Below are 16,619 nucleotides of genomic sequence, written 5' to 3' on the forward strand. Positions count from 1 at the left end.
AAGAAGTCCTTTTTCCAAGGTTAGGTATTTGGAAAAGAAGGGTTTCCATCCCTTAGAGGAGGAGGGGCTTGAAGAAAGTTCCTTTTTGCTAGAACAGTCATTTTTATCCCTGGCAAGAGAATTTGTGGCCTTCCATTAGCATATGAGTGGTGCCTTTTTTCAAGGTCAATGCTAGCTAGATTCCTCAACCAATGAACTCAAGCCACATCCCAGGTCAAACATTCCTCCTTATTCGCAGATGACCCTATATGCAATAGAAGGCATAGCCATCCAGATTCACTCTCAGATCCCGTCCACCTCCTACCACCTCTTTGGGACCTGAGGATGCACACATCCTCTTTGGGACCTGAACCCCCACTGAAGCAGGTCTCTGGCAGTCCTCTCTTAGTTTTCATCTCTCGCTCTCCTCTCTCTCCTCCTGACAGTGCCAGTCTGCTGGCCATGTTCAGTTAACTTCTTTCTCTCCCTGTTCTGGGCTCTACCGAATGCCTCTGGCTGCTCTCTCCCTCATATCTACAACAAAAACCTTCACCTTAACCTTGGAGCAGTCATGACATCAGGTTATACATATATAACATTGTGTAAGGTTTAGCAAATTAAACTAGTTTGTGAATTAAGAAGACAAAATCCAGGGAATTAGGATACCTGCATTTTCAATTCCTAAAGATTCACTCTTTTCAATTTTTCCCTCAGGAAAATTCTTCAAATTTTTGAGGTCTCCAATTACAGATCTGTAAAATTGAGAGGTGAGGTCTAAGATTCCCTAACTGTAAACTTTAAAGTGTTGGTTTTTTTTTTTTTTTTTTTGTGAAACTTTCAAATCCATGAATTTTTCTATACTATATTATCATAACTTTGAGAATCAGCATATTAGTTTATATTATAATCCTTATATAAATTGTAATAGTCTCAGTTTGGAAATGAAGTAAAAGAGGCCTAGAAAATGTGTTTAAAGCACATGACTAAACAAGTGGTGAAGCTGAGTTAGCTCTTGTTTCTGCCAATTATAAAGCTGTGCACTCTCTTTAATTTATGTTACTCTTACATTAGAGCTGATTTCTGTAGTGTAGGTCAAGATCTCAAACATTCAGTACCTACCATGCTACTCTTGCTTTCCTATTTCTAAGTCTATAGTTCGAGATGGATGTGCTCAGGTTTTTTTTTAATCCAGCATTCCCTGTTCTTGTTATTTATGGTGGTGTCACCCCAGATGTTACCAGTCCCATATCTTGCCCCCATTACATGTCTTCTTCATGTATGTTTCTAGCACTAACTCCTCACTTTTATCTTAAATAAAATTAGCTATCAAATTGGCATTAAGTTATAATGAATGTCAAAAGATAAAACAGACTTGTGAAGTAAAAATTCCAATTATTGCTTTATATTTTCTTTTATATTTAAGTCATTTTAAGACAAATGCCTTTCCACAGTTAAACATTGAAATAATCTAAATCATATTGCTATAATTACTATTTCTACATCAATATTTGCATGAAAACCAGCATTTAACTTTGAAAATACAGTAACATCGTCAAGACATCTTTGATACCAGTGCATGTATACTGAGGTAATATCTGTATAATCAGTAACTTTCACAAGCATAAGAAACACTTTTTAGATGTCATAAATGAGCTTTTGTAAGTGGAGATTTCCACAGTGCAACATAGTTCCAGTTCAATGTTATGACAGTTACACAAATGTACATAAATTCTATTACTAGATGAACTTACAAAGATAGGATATTGAATATATATGACTAAACAAATATCAAAAATAGTTTAATAGGTACAGAAGCATAGTAACAAAAACACAGCTAACAATAGTGCTGTCACGTGTAGAGTAAATCATGGACTCACCAGGCTTAAGAAACCCTACAGCCATTGCTTTCATTGTTCTCTCTGACTCCCCTCTATTAACACAGTGGCCATTGTGGTTATTTATCATTATTTCCCTGTGAACAAATTTTCTGACTGAGTACTATTTTCAAACATCATTTCTACCACCACCACTGATTATTACTGAAAACACATCAAAGCTTTCAAGGCTAATAATGGTTTCATGCAACTTCAGATCTATTTTGGGAAGCAAATGGCTAATGAAATTTTCCTTTTATGGGTAAAGAGCCACCAGATACCAATGCTATTAGCAATATGCAAATATGGAATTCAACATGCTTATATTTTTCAATAGAGCTGAAACACATACTTTATATCTGAAGCATCATCAAATATTTTGATAACATCAGTACTATATAGCCTATGTGCGCATGTGGCTGCTAGCAGAGCTTTTTTTGGCTGAATTTTGAAAGTTTTAGTGGCTACCATGATAACACATTTATTTTGTTGACAAGGTGTACCACAATCTTCTTTTATAAAGTTAATTCACAGGCCTTTCTTATTGACTTTTTCTAAATGGTTCTGTAACAAAAAACAAAACAACAACAATAGATTAATAAACAAGTTCATAGACACAAGGACATAAACATTTGTCTTCTATGTATTAGATAATTAAAATTTGAAAGAATGTAAAAAAAACTTAAAATATTACAAAATCTAAGTTTTGTTTGAAAAAATATTCAGGGGGGAGGGAAAGTAAAGTCTCTTAATAAGTTCATTTATTTTCATATATTAATCTGTTTTGCTCTCATTTCACAGTTACCCCCAGGAAAACAAAATTTTTCAAATTCCCCTATTGCAGACCCAATTAAGATTTTTGGCAAGGAAAAGATAAGGAACAATGGGAAATAAAATAGAAGTTGATCTTAAAGGAAAACTTGGATTAAGAAAGCAAATGGTTATATCAAGGAAGAAATCTCCCAGAATGGAACTGCAGAATGTTACCGCTCTTACACAGAAAGCCACTACTTCTTGTTAAGGCTGAGTATTAATGTTTTTATAAGAAGTTAACATTAAGCAATTAAAAAGAAAAGATGAGAGAAGGTATTTTAAATGACAGCACATTGTTTATACACTTTTACACACACATAACCACTTTAGATATAAATCAAAGTTTTAGTGAAAATGCTATTAAATTTGGACAAATCTCCTATGTGAAGGGTGTTTTTTCAAAATGAATTTAAAAATTAGTAAGCGCTGATAGTTTGTGCTGCAAATAATATCAAGTCAGTTTTGTTTTGTTTTCTTCCTTATCTAGAAGACAACCAGACCAAATAAGAAAAAACAAAGACTATATGTTTAAAGGGAACATTTTTAAATATTTATTTAATGCTTTTGACTGGGAGGGGCCCCAGTTGGGGAAACACAAATAGATTTAGAAGCTGCAAAATGAGATTTGATTACGGAAAAGAAACCAGTTTTTCTACCACTTTAATGTTTAAACAACTGTTCATACTTGTTTCAAATTATCACAATTATATAAAATTGAGAAAATAAGTTTTCCCAAGAAGGCTTAGGATGTAATTAAATTACTAATACTGATTTGACAATAGCAGTAAAATTGATGAGGAGAAGCTAAATTCACCTTTATACTTTTTGCTGTTCAGACTGTGAATATTGAAGAGTTACTTGTGAGAAAATGTGACGATGAAATGACATCTAAATTTCAGCATGTTTCTTTGGTTTTCATAGTGGACAATGAGGGCTAGGTAGGTGGGCGGGGTTGGGGGAAGAATGTAACAAATCAACTAAGTATCTTATGACAATGGCTATAAAGAGACTTTCCTATTTAAAAATATTAAAAGTTTTTTCTTGAAGTAGATCTGGTTTGGTGCTCATTAAGGTACCTATCTCTCAGGTTAAGGGATGAAGTAGCCAAGGCACCTGGAATGTCAAGTGATTCAGAGGGGTTACAGGAGTAATTCAACCCTTTAAATAGATAGATAATTCAGGAAGTTAGACTTACAGGTGATGAGACAGCAGACACACAAAACAGTGAGAAGGTTTAGCTAAAGCAAGGAACTGCAGAAAAGCACAACCATTCTTGGGTTGGAAGGGTGAGAGTGGATGATTGGGTAAAGGTCAGCAAATGGAAGCTGCCGATTGTAATTGTGACCAGGGAAAGGCTGGAGGCCAGGAAGGAAATGTCACCTAAAGCAGAATATAGGAGAAATTGGTGGCTTTCTCTGTTTTCAGTTTTCTACTAATGCCTCTCACTAGCTAAATTTGCCCAGGAGTCAGAAAGCAAGGTTCTGTAACTGTACATTTCTACATGGGATAGGGCATGGGTAGAAAGAGAACAGACCCAAGAATACACAGATTGATGACCAGCACAGGTTGAAGAACCCAGTTAATGATGGAGGTTGTGGAGAAAGATTTCCTGATATTGATGCTTAGCTTTAAATGCTCTTTCTAGTTCAGTAATCTGGAGCAAATAACCTCAAAACTTTTGACTCTTGACATCTTTGCCTACTAAACAGAGATACTAAAATAATTTAGCTTACTAAGTTGCCAAAGGAGTAAATCTGACACATATGTAAGACCATTAGCCAGGTATTTTGTCCAGAGCACACTGAATAAATGTTGGAATTTCATAAACAGAATACAGACAGGTATTAGGTTAAGGTTTACGTGTGTTATTAAAAAATGTTCCAATCTGCACTACATGACAATTAGTCTGTTTAGGATAGGGTTTTTTCTTTTTCTTTTTGTCCAAAGAAGCAGGTGCAATGACTATTTTCTTAGACAGAGTATACCTATAAAAGCTCTCCATTTTTTTTTTTTTTTTTTTTTTTTTTTTTTTTTTGCTAAGAACAAAAAAGCTCCAAGCTGAAAGTGGTTTTTCTGGGGGTATTGGGAGACTGGAGGAAATCTTAATTGTCATATATTCTTTAGGATTAAGGAGTTACCCCTACTGAACTGTTAAAAGTTACCATTAACTGTCACCATAACTAAGACATTAAGCTATGGACACTGACCTAAAAGATTAAGGGTATATTTTTTGCTCCTCCCTTTTTTTTCCATTTAAGGGTCTAAATATTTCTGGTACCTTGAAAACTTTTTCCTCTCATAATGTGTAGAAAGAACATGATGGTTGAGAAGACCCAGGTTTCACAAATAGGAAAGAGTAAAATCTACCTAGACAAGAGGTCTCAAAAATACTTCTTCCCTTCCCATGCTGAATGCTGAGCATGTCATGGAGTAATTCTTGTTATGCCCTGAGGAGGTCAACAATTTCAGCATCTCTATAAATGCAAATAAGCATCTACTCTAGACCATATAAATTTAGCCTTTAGTGTCCTAAGACTAGATTACATATTGGTAACAAGGTTGTGTATGTTTTTAGATTGCTTCTTGACTGAGTAACTTAAGGCCGAAGAAGCTGAGGAGGAAGAAGCTGTTTGAGACTAAATCAGTCTTTCAGTAAAAATACAAAGGAAGTAATACTGATGACAATGCTGGTAGTTCATTCTCTCCTCCCTCCCACCCTCCCTCGTTCCCTCCTTTCCTCGCTCCCTCCCTCCCTCGTTCCCTCCTTTCCTCACTCCTTCCCTCTCTCCCTCCTTCCTTTTTTCCTTCCATCATCTCACTCTTCTTTGAGACAGATTTAAATGCTGGAGTTAAAGATGTGTGCCACCATGCTTAGCTAACAGCTATTTATGTTTCTTGAGTATTTACACAAGTCAGGAACTATACCAAGCACCCTGCATTTTACTTGGTTCTTTCAACCCTCCAGTGAGCAAGCCATTATTACCGATCCAGTGTTAAGATGAAGGCATTGAATTTCATCCTGATGGATGACATTATCTCTTAGGATCATAAAGCTACTATGAAGACGGATACAGATATTCCAGAGTACATGGGTATGGTGCCTATTTGTCACATGCCAAGGCTGCCTCTTATCAGTTCTTCCTACACCTTCTGCCAAGTGTGCTGTGCTGGGGTTTAAGCTCAGGGCTACAGCACTTGTCTATCATGCATTATGACTTGTATTTTAATTCTGGACCCCCTCCCTCAATGGTGGATGGCTAGGAAATAAATTCAGGTTGGTGGTTGACAACTGAAGAGAAATATGACAAACCTATGGATGTACATTTGGAACTGACTCTTGCTAAATTTGAGACAGAAAGAAAATCCATGGCTTAGATTTGAGAGCTGCTTTAACCAAGAGTTCCCCCATCTTTAAATCAACTCTGGAGGTAGAAATCAGGTATCTGAATGCCTCAATACGTTGCCCTAAGACACTGAAAACAAAGACTGCAGTAATGTGATATGAAACTTCAAATTTTGGTCTCACATTGGCAAAACTATGGCAAACATTCCAGATGGTGAAACACATTTTTTTTTGAACCAGTTTTTTTAAAAGCTATTTTTTATAGCTTAATTTTTTCCTTTAAAACTTTACCATAAGTGGAACATTTTTTTAAATTGTCATGTTAGCAATTCTTTGTATTATAGCTATCTTACATTTGGCTGTAGTGGCCTAATCTTTACCCTTCGGGTAAATCTGGCTTTTCTAGTTATTTACTAAAGCCAGGATTAAGAACATTATTTGAATTTGGGAAGGGAAAACAATCCAAATAGTTTATTTAAGTATTTATTATTTCAAAAAACATTATATATATATGTACATGTCACCAACCTGAAGTTCTGAGTGTTCTTTCAGGAGTCGATCGTATTCCTTTGAAAGTCTCTCTGACTGCATCTTCATAGTTATCACATCATTTTGTGCCTTTAAAAGGGCTAAAAATATCAAACAGAATTTTATTTAGAAATAATTTTAAAGAATTAGGAAAGCTGAGAAACCCTTAGGTTTTAAACAATTAGGAAAGTAGAGAACCCCTATATAGCATACACTCAAATTCCCAACTATTAATGTCATGCTACATTCATATTGTTATCATACTCTCTCCACACACATTTGATGGCTTCAAAAACATGCCTCTTTTTGCTTTATTTCTTTTTGTGTGCACTTGTGTTTTGCCTATATTTGAGGCTGTCAAATTCCCTGGAACTGGAGTTACAGACAGTTGTGAGCTGCCATGTAAGTCATAGGAATTGAACTGGGCCCCCCAGCAGAGCACCCAGTACTCTTAACCACTGAGTCATCTCCGCAGCCCCTCTCTTTATAACTTCATTGTGTATTTTCTAACAATAGGCATTCTCTGACAGGACCACAGTGTAATTACTAAATTTGACAAACTTAATATTAACACAACACATTTAATGTAGTCTACCACCCGTATATTTCAATGGTGACAGCAGTCATAACTTTGCCCTTTTATATGTTTTAAGATACAGTAGTGGGTCACAATTACATTTTATTTCCATGTTTCTTTAGTTTCCTTTAATCTATACTAGTTATTTATTTTTTTAATCTTACTCCAGCCTTCTCTTCTGTGACCCTTTCATTTTCAAGACTACCAGCCACTTTAAAAGAAACATCTTCTTTTGGGTTTGTCTGGTATTTCCTATGACAGAATTCAGGTCATGTATTCCATATTCATGTTGAATATGATACAAATGACGTTTAATACTTCCCAGGGCATACACAGAACAACCACTTCCAAAGATCTTCCACTTTTTACTCTTGTTCCATTTTTGATATTGTTTGATCCTGTAACTAGAGCAGCAGTTTGTGGGAAGATAAATTAAGAAAAAAAAAATCCCGTTCTATGTCAAAATACCAGTCTGCCTACCTCTATTTAGCATCTGCTGATAATTCTTGCCTAAACCAATCATTGTGATAGTTGCAAACTAATTATTTTTCTAACGTTACCATTTTATCTACACTATTAAATTAGAATTTTACTGGCTTTCTTTCCTATCTACTTGTTGGCATATCTGTCATCTGGGTATCATCAATATAAATCACTGAATCTTATTTTGTTGTTGTTGTTGTTGTTTTAGGAAACAAGATCCTTCTGTGTAGCTCTGGCTGTCTTGTAACTCTGTAGACCAGGCTGGCCTTGAACTCAGAGAACCACCTGCCTCTGCCTCCTGAGTGCTAGGAATAAAGGCATGGGCCACCACTGCTTGGCTCCCATTTCCTCAATAATTTGTTCACTGAGGTTCCAATTTCCCTAGATTTGGTCAGCTAGCACTTCAGGCTGGTGCCTACCTCTAACGACTATGCTCTCACCTGTCTTTCATCCTTAAAAGGCATTTCTTTACTCTCTGGCATGTGTCAGACTCACCCTAAACTTCCCTAACCAAGGTCTGTAAACAAGGGATTATATAAACTTTTCATTTGACATGTCAATGTGCTTTTTAAAAAAGCTGTATCATTTTGAAAGAACATATATATGAGAGACATATTATCAGACTGGGACGTTGTAGGCAATATATCTAAGTAGCTTCAATATACTTATCTACAAAATGGATTGTCATTTGCAGCTTAAAGAAATGCTGAGATATTTCCTAAGAATGACCAGACTCAATCAGAAGCTAGAGTATATTCTAGTCACTAAAACCTTTTAAAGTACATTTATCATGAATACAAAAAATAACTACAATGTTATAGTGACAGTAGTAAGTCATTACTAATAAGTCACTGTGTTTGTACAAGCTAACATATAAGTAAAGCCAAAACATTTACTGAACTTATAGCTATTTGCATGCCAATGTTATCATTTCACTATGATTTCTACCGGTGGTAATTGAAACCACCAGCTAAGCACTGCTAGGATATGGAAGAAAATAATTTTTGGAGGCACTGTCAAAGCAGATAAACTTGAGCTGTTGTACAATAATTATACGATCTGAGCCAGAGGAGAACATACTTTATTTGGGAAAAAAAAAATCTATACACTTAATGCTACTTTCTTTAGTTCTGTTTTTTGGCATATGATATCCTGGAGTTATTCAGTATTTGATATTCACAGGTACTATTTTTGTCAACAAACAATCGCTGGATTTAACGCAGGTAGTTTTGAATGTACCTCATTTGTCAGATTTGTATAGGTGAGATTATGTGTTAGTTACTGTTTCACTGATCACCAGCCCCCTCCCCCTCACGCCTGTCTGCTGATAAGCCATTCATTCAGTCTACTTCCTTTTCACCTCTCTAGTCCCTACACTCTATTTCATCACTGTGACCACTCTCCTTATCTCATACACTACTGGAATAGATTCCTCATCTGGAATCTATTCACTGTCTACAGTTCTAACAAAAGTGGTCATTCTGATGCTTTAAAACCCTCCAACCATGCCTCAAAAAAATACTAACACAGACACAAAGAAACCTGGCCTTTCATGGTGGTTTCTATGTTTAGCTCACCTCTCGCCTCCTCTATCTCATTTTATGCTCCAGCTGTAATGAACTCCTTGTTGCATCTCCAAAGTGCCATATTCTTTGGTATAAGCTGCATGTTTCATTCAAGTGTCCCATTACCTTTCCCTGTCACCACCCTGCCTTATTCAGCATTTCCTATGTTATCTGGCTGATTAATATCATCCTTCAAATATCAAGAAGTTGTCCTGCTTCTAATATATAGCAAACTAACCTCCACCACAGCACTTATGCCTGAAGAGTGATTGTGTCCTCACTAGATTGAGAATGACCCAATGAACATCCAGCACACTGCCTCCCAAATGGTAGGTGCTTCCACACAGATAAGTGAGGAGTATAAGTATCTGAAGTATTGTTTTTGTGTACGAATGATAAATGTCAGGCAAATGATAAAATGGGTTACTTTAGTCATCTCATGGGAGTCTTGGTTTCCGAAAGATAAGCACAACTGTCTCTTCAACCAAAAACCAAGAAACTCAGAAGAACTGCAGAACCACACACACACACACACAAACAAAACAAAAACAGGAATATTTGAAATATTTTGATGGAAACGTACTGAGGCAAGACATTCTTAAGATTATCTTTTGAGTATAAGAATACAGAAAGTAAGGAAATGCTCTAAAAATCAAAACCAACCAAAGAGTCTGCCATAGTGGAATCTGTACAGTGGGACATGGGACCTAATCAAAAGAGCCTTAAATGGCCCCAAATAGACAACTTGATCAATAGCAAAGTAGCATTAAAGTACAACTCAGAGTATGACATAACTACTCATGAGGCCACATGAGTAGATAAATGGGGAGAAGAGACAGACCTATACAAAATAATTAAGAACAGAGTATGTGGATTCTCTGATCTCAAGAAGATAGAATACTTACAACCCCTCAAATTTAAATGTGGTCTGTAAACAGTGATTTCCTTTTGAAGGTTACAATATGATGAGAGGAGCTGTACATTTAGAGTAGAGAGACCCAACAGACACATTCTTAGCCAGTAATGCAGATCAGCATCAACAGTGACAATCAGATTACAGCACATACTACTGAAGTCACGTGATAAGGGCCTGCATGATGGCTCATTGGGTAAAGATATTCTCTGTCAAGCTTTATGATTGAGTGGAAGGAGAGAATTCACTTTTCAAGTTGTCCCTTGACCTTTTCACATGGTCCATAGTATACACACACACACACACACACACACACACCACACCACACACACCACACCACATTAAATTTTATTTATTTTGTAATTGGAAGAGGGGGCCTTTGTGCCACTACTCACATATGGAAGTCAGAAGACAATTTGTAGGAGTGTGTTCTCTCCTACTATGTGGGTCCTGGAAATCCACCTCGGGTCATCAGGCTTGGCATTAAAATCTTTATCCACTACACTATATATACAGGACTGGCTAGAAATCAGTAGGTGTAAATACTAAGTAACTAGGAACTTATCTTTTTGCAGGGCAGTGGTGGCATATGTTTTAGTCCCTAGAACTCAGGAGGCAGAAACAGGTTGATCTTTGTCAGTCTGAGGCCAGCCTGGTCTACAAAGCTATAAAGCCTGGTCAACTTCCAGCACCCAGATGGCAGTTCACAACTATCTGTTACTCCAGTTCCAGGGAGGACACTTCTTAGCAGTTGCAACTTTGGGGCACAACAATGAGCCTCAATTAATTTATGCTAGTGCTTAGAGTGCTAGGCAGGTAGACCTGCAAAACTGAGCAAAGGTTAAAAACTGATGAGATGTCACTGTTGTAACTATAAGCTATGACAACAATGAAGGAGTGTAAAATTTAAGTGATAAGACTGGAGATGTGCTGGTGGCCAGATCATAGCACACCGCACTGCACAACTTGAACTGCTGCATAGGTGACAAGAGAGCCAACACAGTTTTAAATAGTGCAGAGGCATAACCATGGTTAAGCAAACAAAACCAGCTTCAGCAGCAGCAACAACAAAACCTCTGTTCTTAGCAGTAATGTGAGGCTCCCAACCAATGGTAGATAGATTGAACTGGACATATGTTAGCAGACTGCTTTCTTGTTAAGAAAAGCCAGACATTTTTTGAAACAGACATAAAGCTACACAAAAATTACCCTACAGAGCAAACATTAACAAAACCCCAAAAAAATTATTTTTTTCTTATAAAGACTTAATTTACAAAGAACACGATTTGTTTCTCTGCATGCATCTCAATGTTCTTACATTCTGGGTGGGGGTGAGTCAGGGGTATGGATGAGGCCCACAGGAAATACAGTGCTTTGGAATTTTGGAGACATTATGGATTTATCCATGTTTACACAATTATTAGTACTCTGGGCCAGGGAACTGATCAACAGGCTTTCAAATTTAATAACCTCCAATGCATGCATTGTATGTGAAAGAAACATCAGTAAATAAGCTTAAGTTGTTAAGTACTAAAAGTAATTTTGGCCCAGGTGGTGGTGGCACATGCCTTTAATCCCAGCATTTGGGAGGCAGAAGCAGGTAGATGTCTGAGTTTGAGGCCAGCCTGTCCTACAGAGTAAGTTCCAAGATAGCCAGGGATACACAGAGAAACCCTGTCTTTAAAAACCAATAATAATAGCGATGCTTTTGGCTCAGCTACTAACTTAAAAGTATCTATATTTTTCTTGCCAGCCTCATCATTCCTACTGAGACATAACTTTAATCTTGGTCACAAGGATTTTCAACTTTGCTTCATGAACATTTTTGATACCAGGGGAAGTTATTCCTAGCCATTTCTGCTTATCAAATCCTTCCCATGCTGATAACTCAGGGAAAATGATACTCTTTCCTTTACATTTCCCCCAGTGGTGTCAGTAAGAATCAACCATACTCTCTATTGAGCTTTACTTGTTTTACTTTTCTATTGCTGTGATAAAACACCATGACCGGGGTTCCTTACAAAAGAAAGTATTTAAATGCTCTTACAGTTTCTGAGGATTAGAATTCATGATGGCAAAGCAAAGGCATGGTAGCAGGAACAGCTGCACACTCACGTGTCAATCCAAAAAGGAGGCAAAGAGCACACTGAGGTCAGGGAGGCCATGCCTGTTACTCCTTCCCAGACAAGTCCACCAACTGGGGACCAAGTAATCAAACATACGAACCTATGGGCGCCGTCCTCATTCAAACCACCACACCTGACCTGACATTATACCATTATTTTGGCTTAATATCCATTTCCTTGCTTTTTCTTTGAGTTTGCCTGGCTTTCTCAATGCACATATCTCAGAACCCTCCATAGCACCAAGGGAACTCCCTGAATGTGGACCAGGAGGAGTTCAAATAGGAAGCTCTACCAAGACCACATGTTACTTTTTTTTTTTTAAACTATGCAGCCATCCAAGAGGTAGCCATTTCCAGTGTTCCAAATCTCAAATTTTTTTTTCTAGATAGAAACTGCTGAGTACTTTGTTAAGAAGTTATAGGGCACTCTACCAAGCATAAGAAGATGGTACTGATCGATTGTACTGGGCAACTGGGACAATCTTTTCCAAGAAAATAATTTTATGAGACCACTTAATAAAATTTAAATACAAATTTTCAAATAAGCTTTACCCTTGACAATAATCCCTTGTTAATAACAAAGAGTACAAAACAAGATGGAAAAAGGGGCAAATGAAAGGGTTCCACTAATCCTCTGATCTTTATCTTGGTTAAAAGCAATCTTGGTCAATAAACAAGAGACCCAGAGTCTTCTTAAGCCTTTACTCTCCCTCATATCCCAAGTCTTGATTCTGCCTCCTCTACATCTCTCAAGATGGAATTCTGTATTTTTGTAGACATTGAAAAGATTTCACAAGTCTCCTTAAGGTAAAACAAAACAAGCTTTGAGGATATAGCCAAGTGGTAAGAGCAAGAGCCTACTTGATTGCCAGGATCACAGAACAAAACAAAACAACTAAAATTGAGCATTAACAATAATAAAACAGGATGTATACCAAATATTCCGGCCGTGGAGTAAATCTAGTTATAATCAACAATGGCTATCAGAGGAACACCACCTTCAGTATTCTAAGGTTAAACAGTTTATAACCAGAGGTGAGAGACTAAAGCAAAATTTCATTCAAGTTAAATTTTTTTTTTCTACAGAGGGCTTTTGGATGATATAATCCACCAAAAAGGAGTAACAAAAATAGAAAACATGGAGCTAAGTGTTGGTGGTGTATGCCTTTAATCCCAGCACTTGGGAGGCAGAGGCAGAGGCAGAGGCAGGCAGATCTCTGGGAGTTCAAGGCCAGCCTAGCCTACAGAGTAAGTTCTAGGACAGCCAGAGCAACACAGTGAGACCCCATTTCAAAAGACAAAAACATGCTTGTTTCCTGGTCTTGTTTTTCATAAGAAAGCCAAGCCAAAAGAGCTATTTTACACTGAAAGATCAAAAATAACCACCTAATCATTAAGAACATGAAATGAGGCAAGTATCACCAGAATGGGACCAATGAATGGAACAGACTTGCTTCTGATGTTTTGTTTTTGTTTTTGTTTTTTTTTTTAGTAACCGTCTACTAATTACCATTTAAATTTACGTATATGCAAAACTTGGAAAAATTAAAACATTACAGAAAGGTTAGAAACATGTGTGCTAGGTGAATATACTTTTATATAGTACCAGAAATATGCAGATATGCTAGGCAGTATGTTCAGATACAGGTTTTTATGTTTTATTTGTAAAAGCAAACACTCTTAAAAGCTGGAAATCGTTGAATAAATCTAGTCTCATTTTTATTTTCCTAATGGAATAATAAAGAACATGCTGATTATTATTTTAAATCAATTCTCCTCTCATGAACTTTTATCATTCCAGATCAGTGGGTTCGGCAGATGTTCTGTGTAAGCAACCATAAAGTAATCAGGTCATTTTGTTTACTGGCACATATCCTCTTCTTCCTCCCGATGCTCCACCCAAGAGAGTTCAAAATTTAAGAGTTAAGAGATGGATCAAACATGCCAGGTCCTGCCCTAGTGATTGCATGAAACATCGTTCTGAAGTCACAAATATTATTTAATTAACCACCTGCTGAATTTAAGTTGTAGAGAAAAGGAAGTCACTGTGAAGCTCTCTCATGACAAAACTATTCGTATTTGAAGCCACATAGCAGACACTACAGATTAATCTGATTACCTAATTTTATGGGACAGAAAATTGTTGCCTAAAAAGATTTAACAAGATTACCCTGTGCTTCCTCACACATTTCCAAGGTTAAACAACTTATAATAGTAAAAATCTTTCTAGTTGAAGTTAAGGATGGAGTCAATTGGTCAGATATTTCAAGCAAAGAATGGCTATCTTACCAGGGTCTTCAAAAAAGAATAAAAACAAATAATCATACAAAAAGAAAACAACATCAAAAGCTACCCACAAAGCTTTAACTTCTCATTGTATAAATAAAATTACTATAAAGAATAATTTAAACTAAAAGTTCATTGTTCCTATCAAAGTTATTATGTATTAATGGTTTGGTGTATTTTTTTAAAAAGTGTTTTCAGATGGGCTATCCAGCTTAATTTCTGTAACTCCCTTTGCAATAAAAGTAAGTCTTTTATAAGGTGATATATTCATTATAAAAACATTTACCATGAAGGTCTTTAGTAAACATATATACCTAGGTAGGAAATACAACAAAAAGAATCCCAAGATATTAAATCATTCTTTGTTTTTTAGGGGGAACTCAACATTTTATTGTTATCAGTCACTGTTTTCTAGGGTAACATATCAAGGAACAAACTTGCCAGTCATATATATACTTTGCTCCACTCAAAACAATAATGACATTTCATCCATTTTCCTGACAGTTTATCAGCACATTTAGAGAATTGTGTTCATTGATTATGTTCTTACTCCTTAGAACATATCTTTATTTAGTATGCATTTAGCTGTCTTTACTCAAGCTTTTTTTCCAGGGGTGGCGGGGGCAGTAGGCTAACTCATGGATTATTCAGGAGAACTCAAACTATTGTTTTATGTACATATATTTGCTGCATCCATTTGGACTATAAGCTCTTCGTTAAATAGTGTGTTTTTTCTTTCTTAATGCTCTGTAATGATTACAAAAGGTCTTCCTTTGTATAGATATTATTATTTGCTAGTAATATCAATTATATATAACATATTCTTCCCCATAGTTACTTCTTCTAGTCATCTTGAGACACTTAGAATAGTTATAGACAATGGAAACAACAGGCAAAGAGCTCACAGAAAAGGAAAATACAATTGAATGGGAGCATAAAATGCAAACAGAAATATCATATTAATATACATGTTAACACAGATCCTCACACGAAATAGGCAAGTGCTCTACAACTATACTGTTCTTGATATGAACTTCTTCCAGCTCATAAAAGGGTTTGTCAAAGAAGCAAAAATTTCCAGACATACACATTTTTGGGGCAAAGGCATGTTCTTCCTTATTCAAATAATAAAATCTCATTGAAAGGTGATTGAGAAAAGAAAGAGCAAATCCAGTACCAACAAACTGTTTTAAGCACTGGCAATTTAAAAACAAGATGGCAGCTTTGGTACAAATGTAGGTGAAAGACAACTAAGTTTGTAAGGCAAAGTAATAGTAGCTCATATCTGCAACCCTAGGACTTGGGAGGGCTGAGGCAGGAGAATAAGAAATTATAGGCCAGCTCTAGCTACATGAGGTCCTGTCCCCCAAAAATTATCATGAAAAGAAATGATAGTCAAATTCATGATTTATAATAATTTTACTACTAAAAGTATTCATATATTAGACTTTGAAGCTTTAATTTTAGAAAGATATATTGTTTATTTGTAGAAACTAGAAGATCTATAACTTGAGTTTATATAAAAAGGAATACAAAGGTTTGGCTATACACAGGAGAAATGTTCTATAACTGCATTCTGTTTTGATTTTAAATTTCTATTGAAAAGCACTTACCAGTTTTAGTCTCTGGTTCCTATGTTAGTATACTTATTACTAGTGAAAAGGGAAATTAAAAAAAAAATTAACTTCAAGGTTGTAAAGGTAGTGTCTGAAAGGAAACTTTATTATTATTATTATTATTATTATTATTATTATTTTCAAGGTATGGCAAGGTAATAGAGAAACATTCACCCAAGAAGTTTGTAGCTGTCTTGCCTATAATGGTGGCCACACCCCTTTGGGCGTGGCTTCAGGTGGATGGAAGCAGAAAGAGGGAGGTGTGAATTGTAAGGTGTGAGGCATAAGGCATGGTCCCCCTTGGAGCCAATCCAGTTGGAATAGCAGAGAAATGCTCGTGCGGCTCTTTGTATTTTTCTGTGTAAGTGTTCCCCAATAAACACCCATTTATCATTTATCTTAGGTTTAGTGAATCTTTACACCAATGCCTTCAGAAGTTGGTTGAATCAGTAGTGTTTTAAAGACGGTACAAGAATGTACGGTTCCCTGGCACCAAACTAAAGTTTCTATTACATAC

At 36.2% G+C, this 16,619-nt stretch overlaps 1 protein-coding gene across 1 annotated transcript in view; it reads right to left on the bottom strand.

Annotated features, from left to right (window-relative positions):
- Window positions 1–1,351: 1,351 nt before the first annotated feature.
- The window catches only part of LOC127214867 (B-cell receptor-associated protein 29), a 54,319-nt gene continuing 39,051 nt past the window's right edge, over window positions 1,352–16,619 (bottom strand). Inside the window, exons 11-12 of the mRNA XM_051175121.1 lie at window positions 6,538–6,638; window positions 1,352–2,417 (exon numbers count right to left, since the gene is read on the bottom strand). Of these exons, the coding sequence (XP_051031078.1) occupies window positions 2,382–2,417; window positions 6,538–6,638 (137 nt within the window). The 3' untranslated portion in view covers window positions 1,352–2,381. The remainder of the gene's footprint in view (window positions 2,418–6,537; window positions 6,639–16,619) is intronic.

The sequence above is a fragment of the Phodopus roborovskii genome, unplaced genomic scaffold (genome assembly GCF_943737965.1).
Source record: "Phodopus roborovskii unplaced genomic scaffold, PHOROB, whole genome shotgun sequence".
NCBI classification, from domain to species: Eukaryota; Metazoa; Chordata; class Mammalia; order Rodentia; family Cricetidae; genus Phodopus; species Phodopus roborovskii.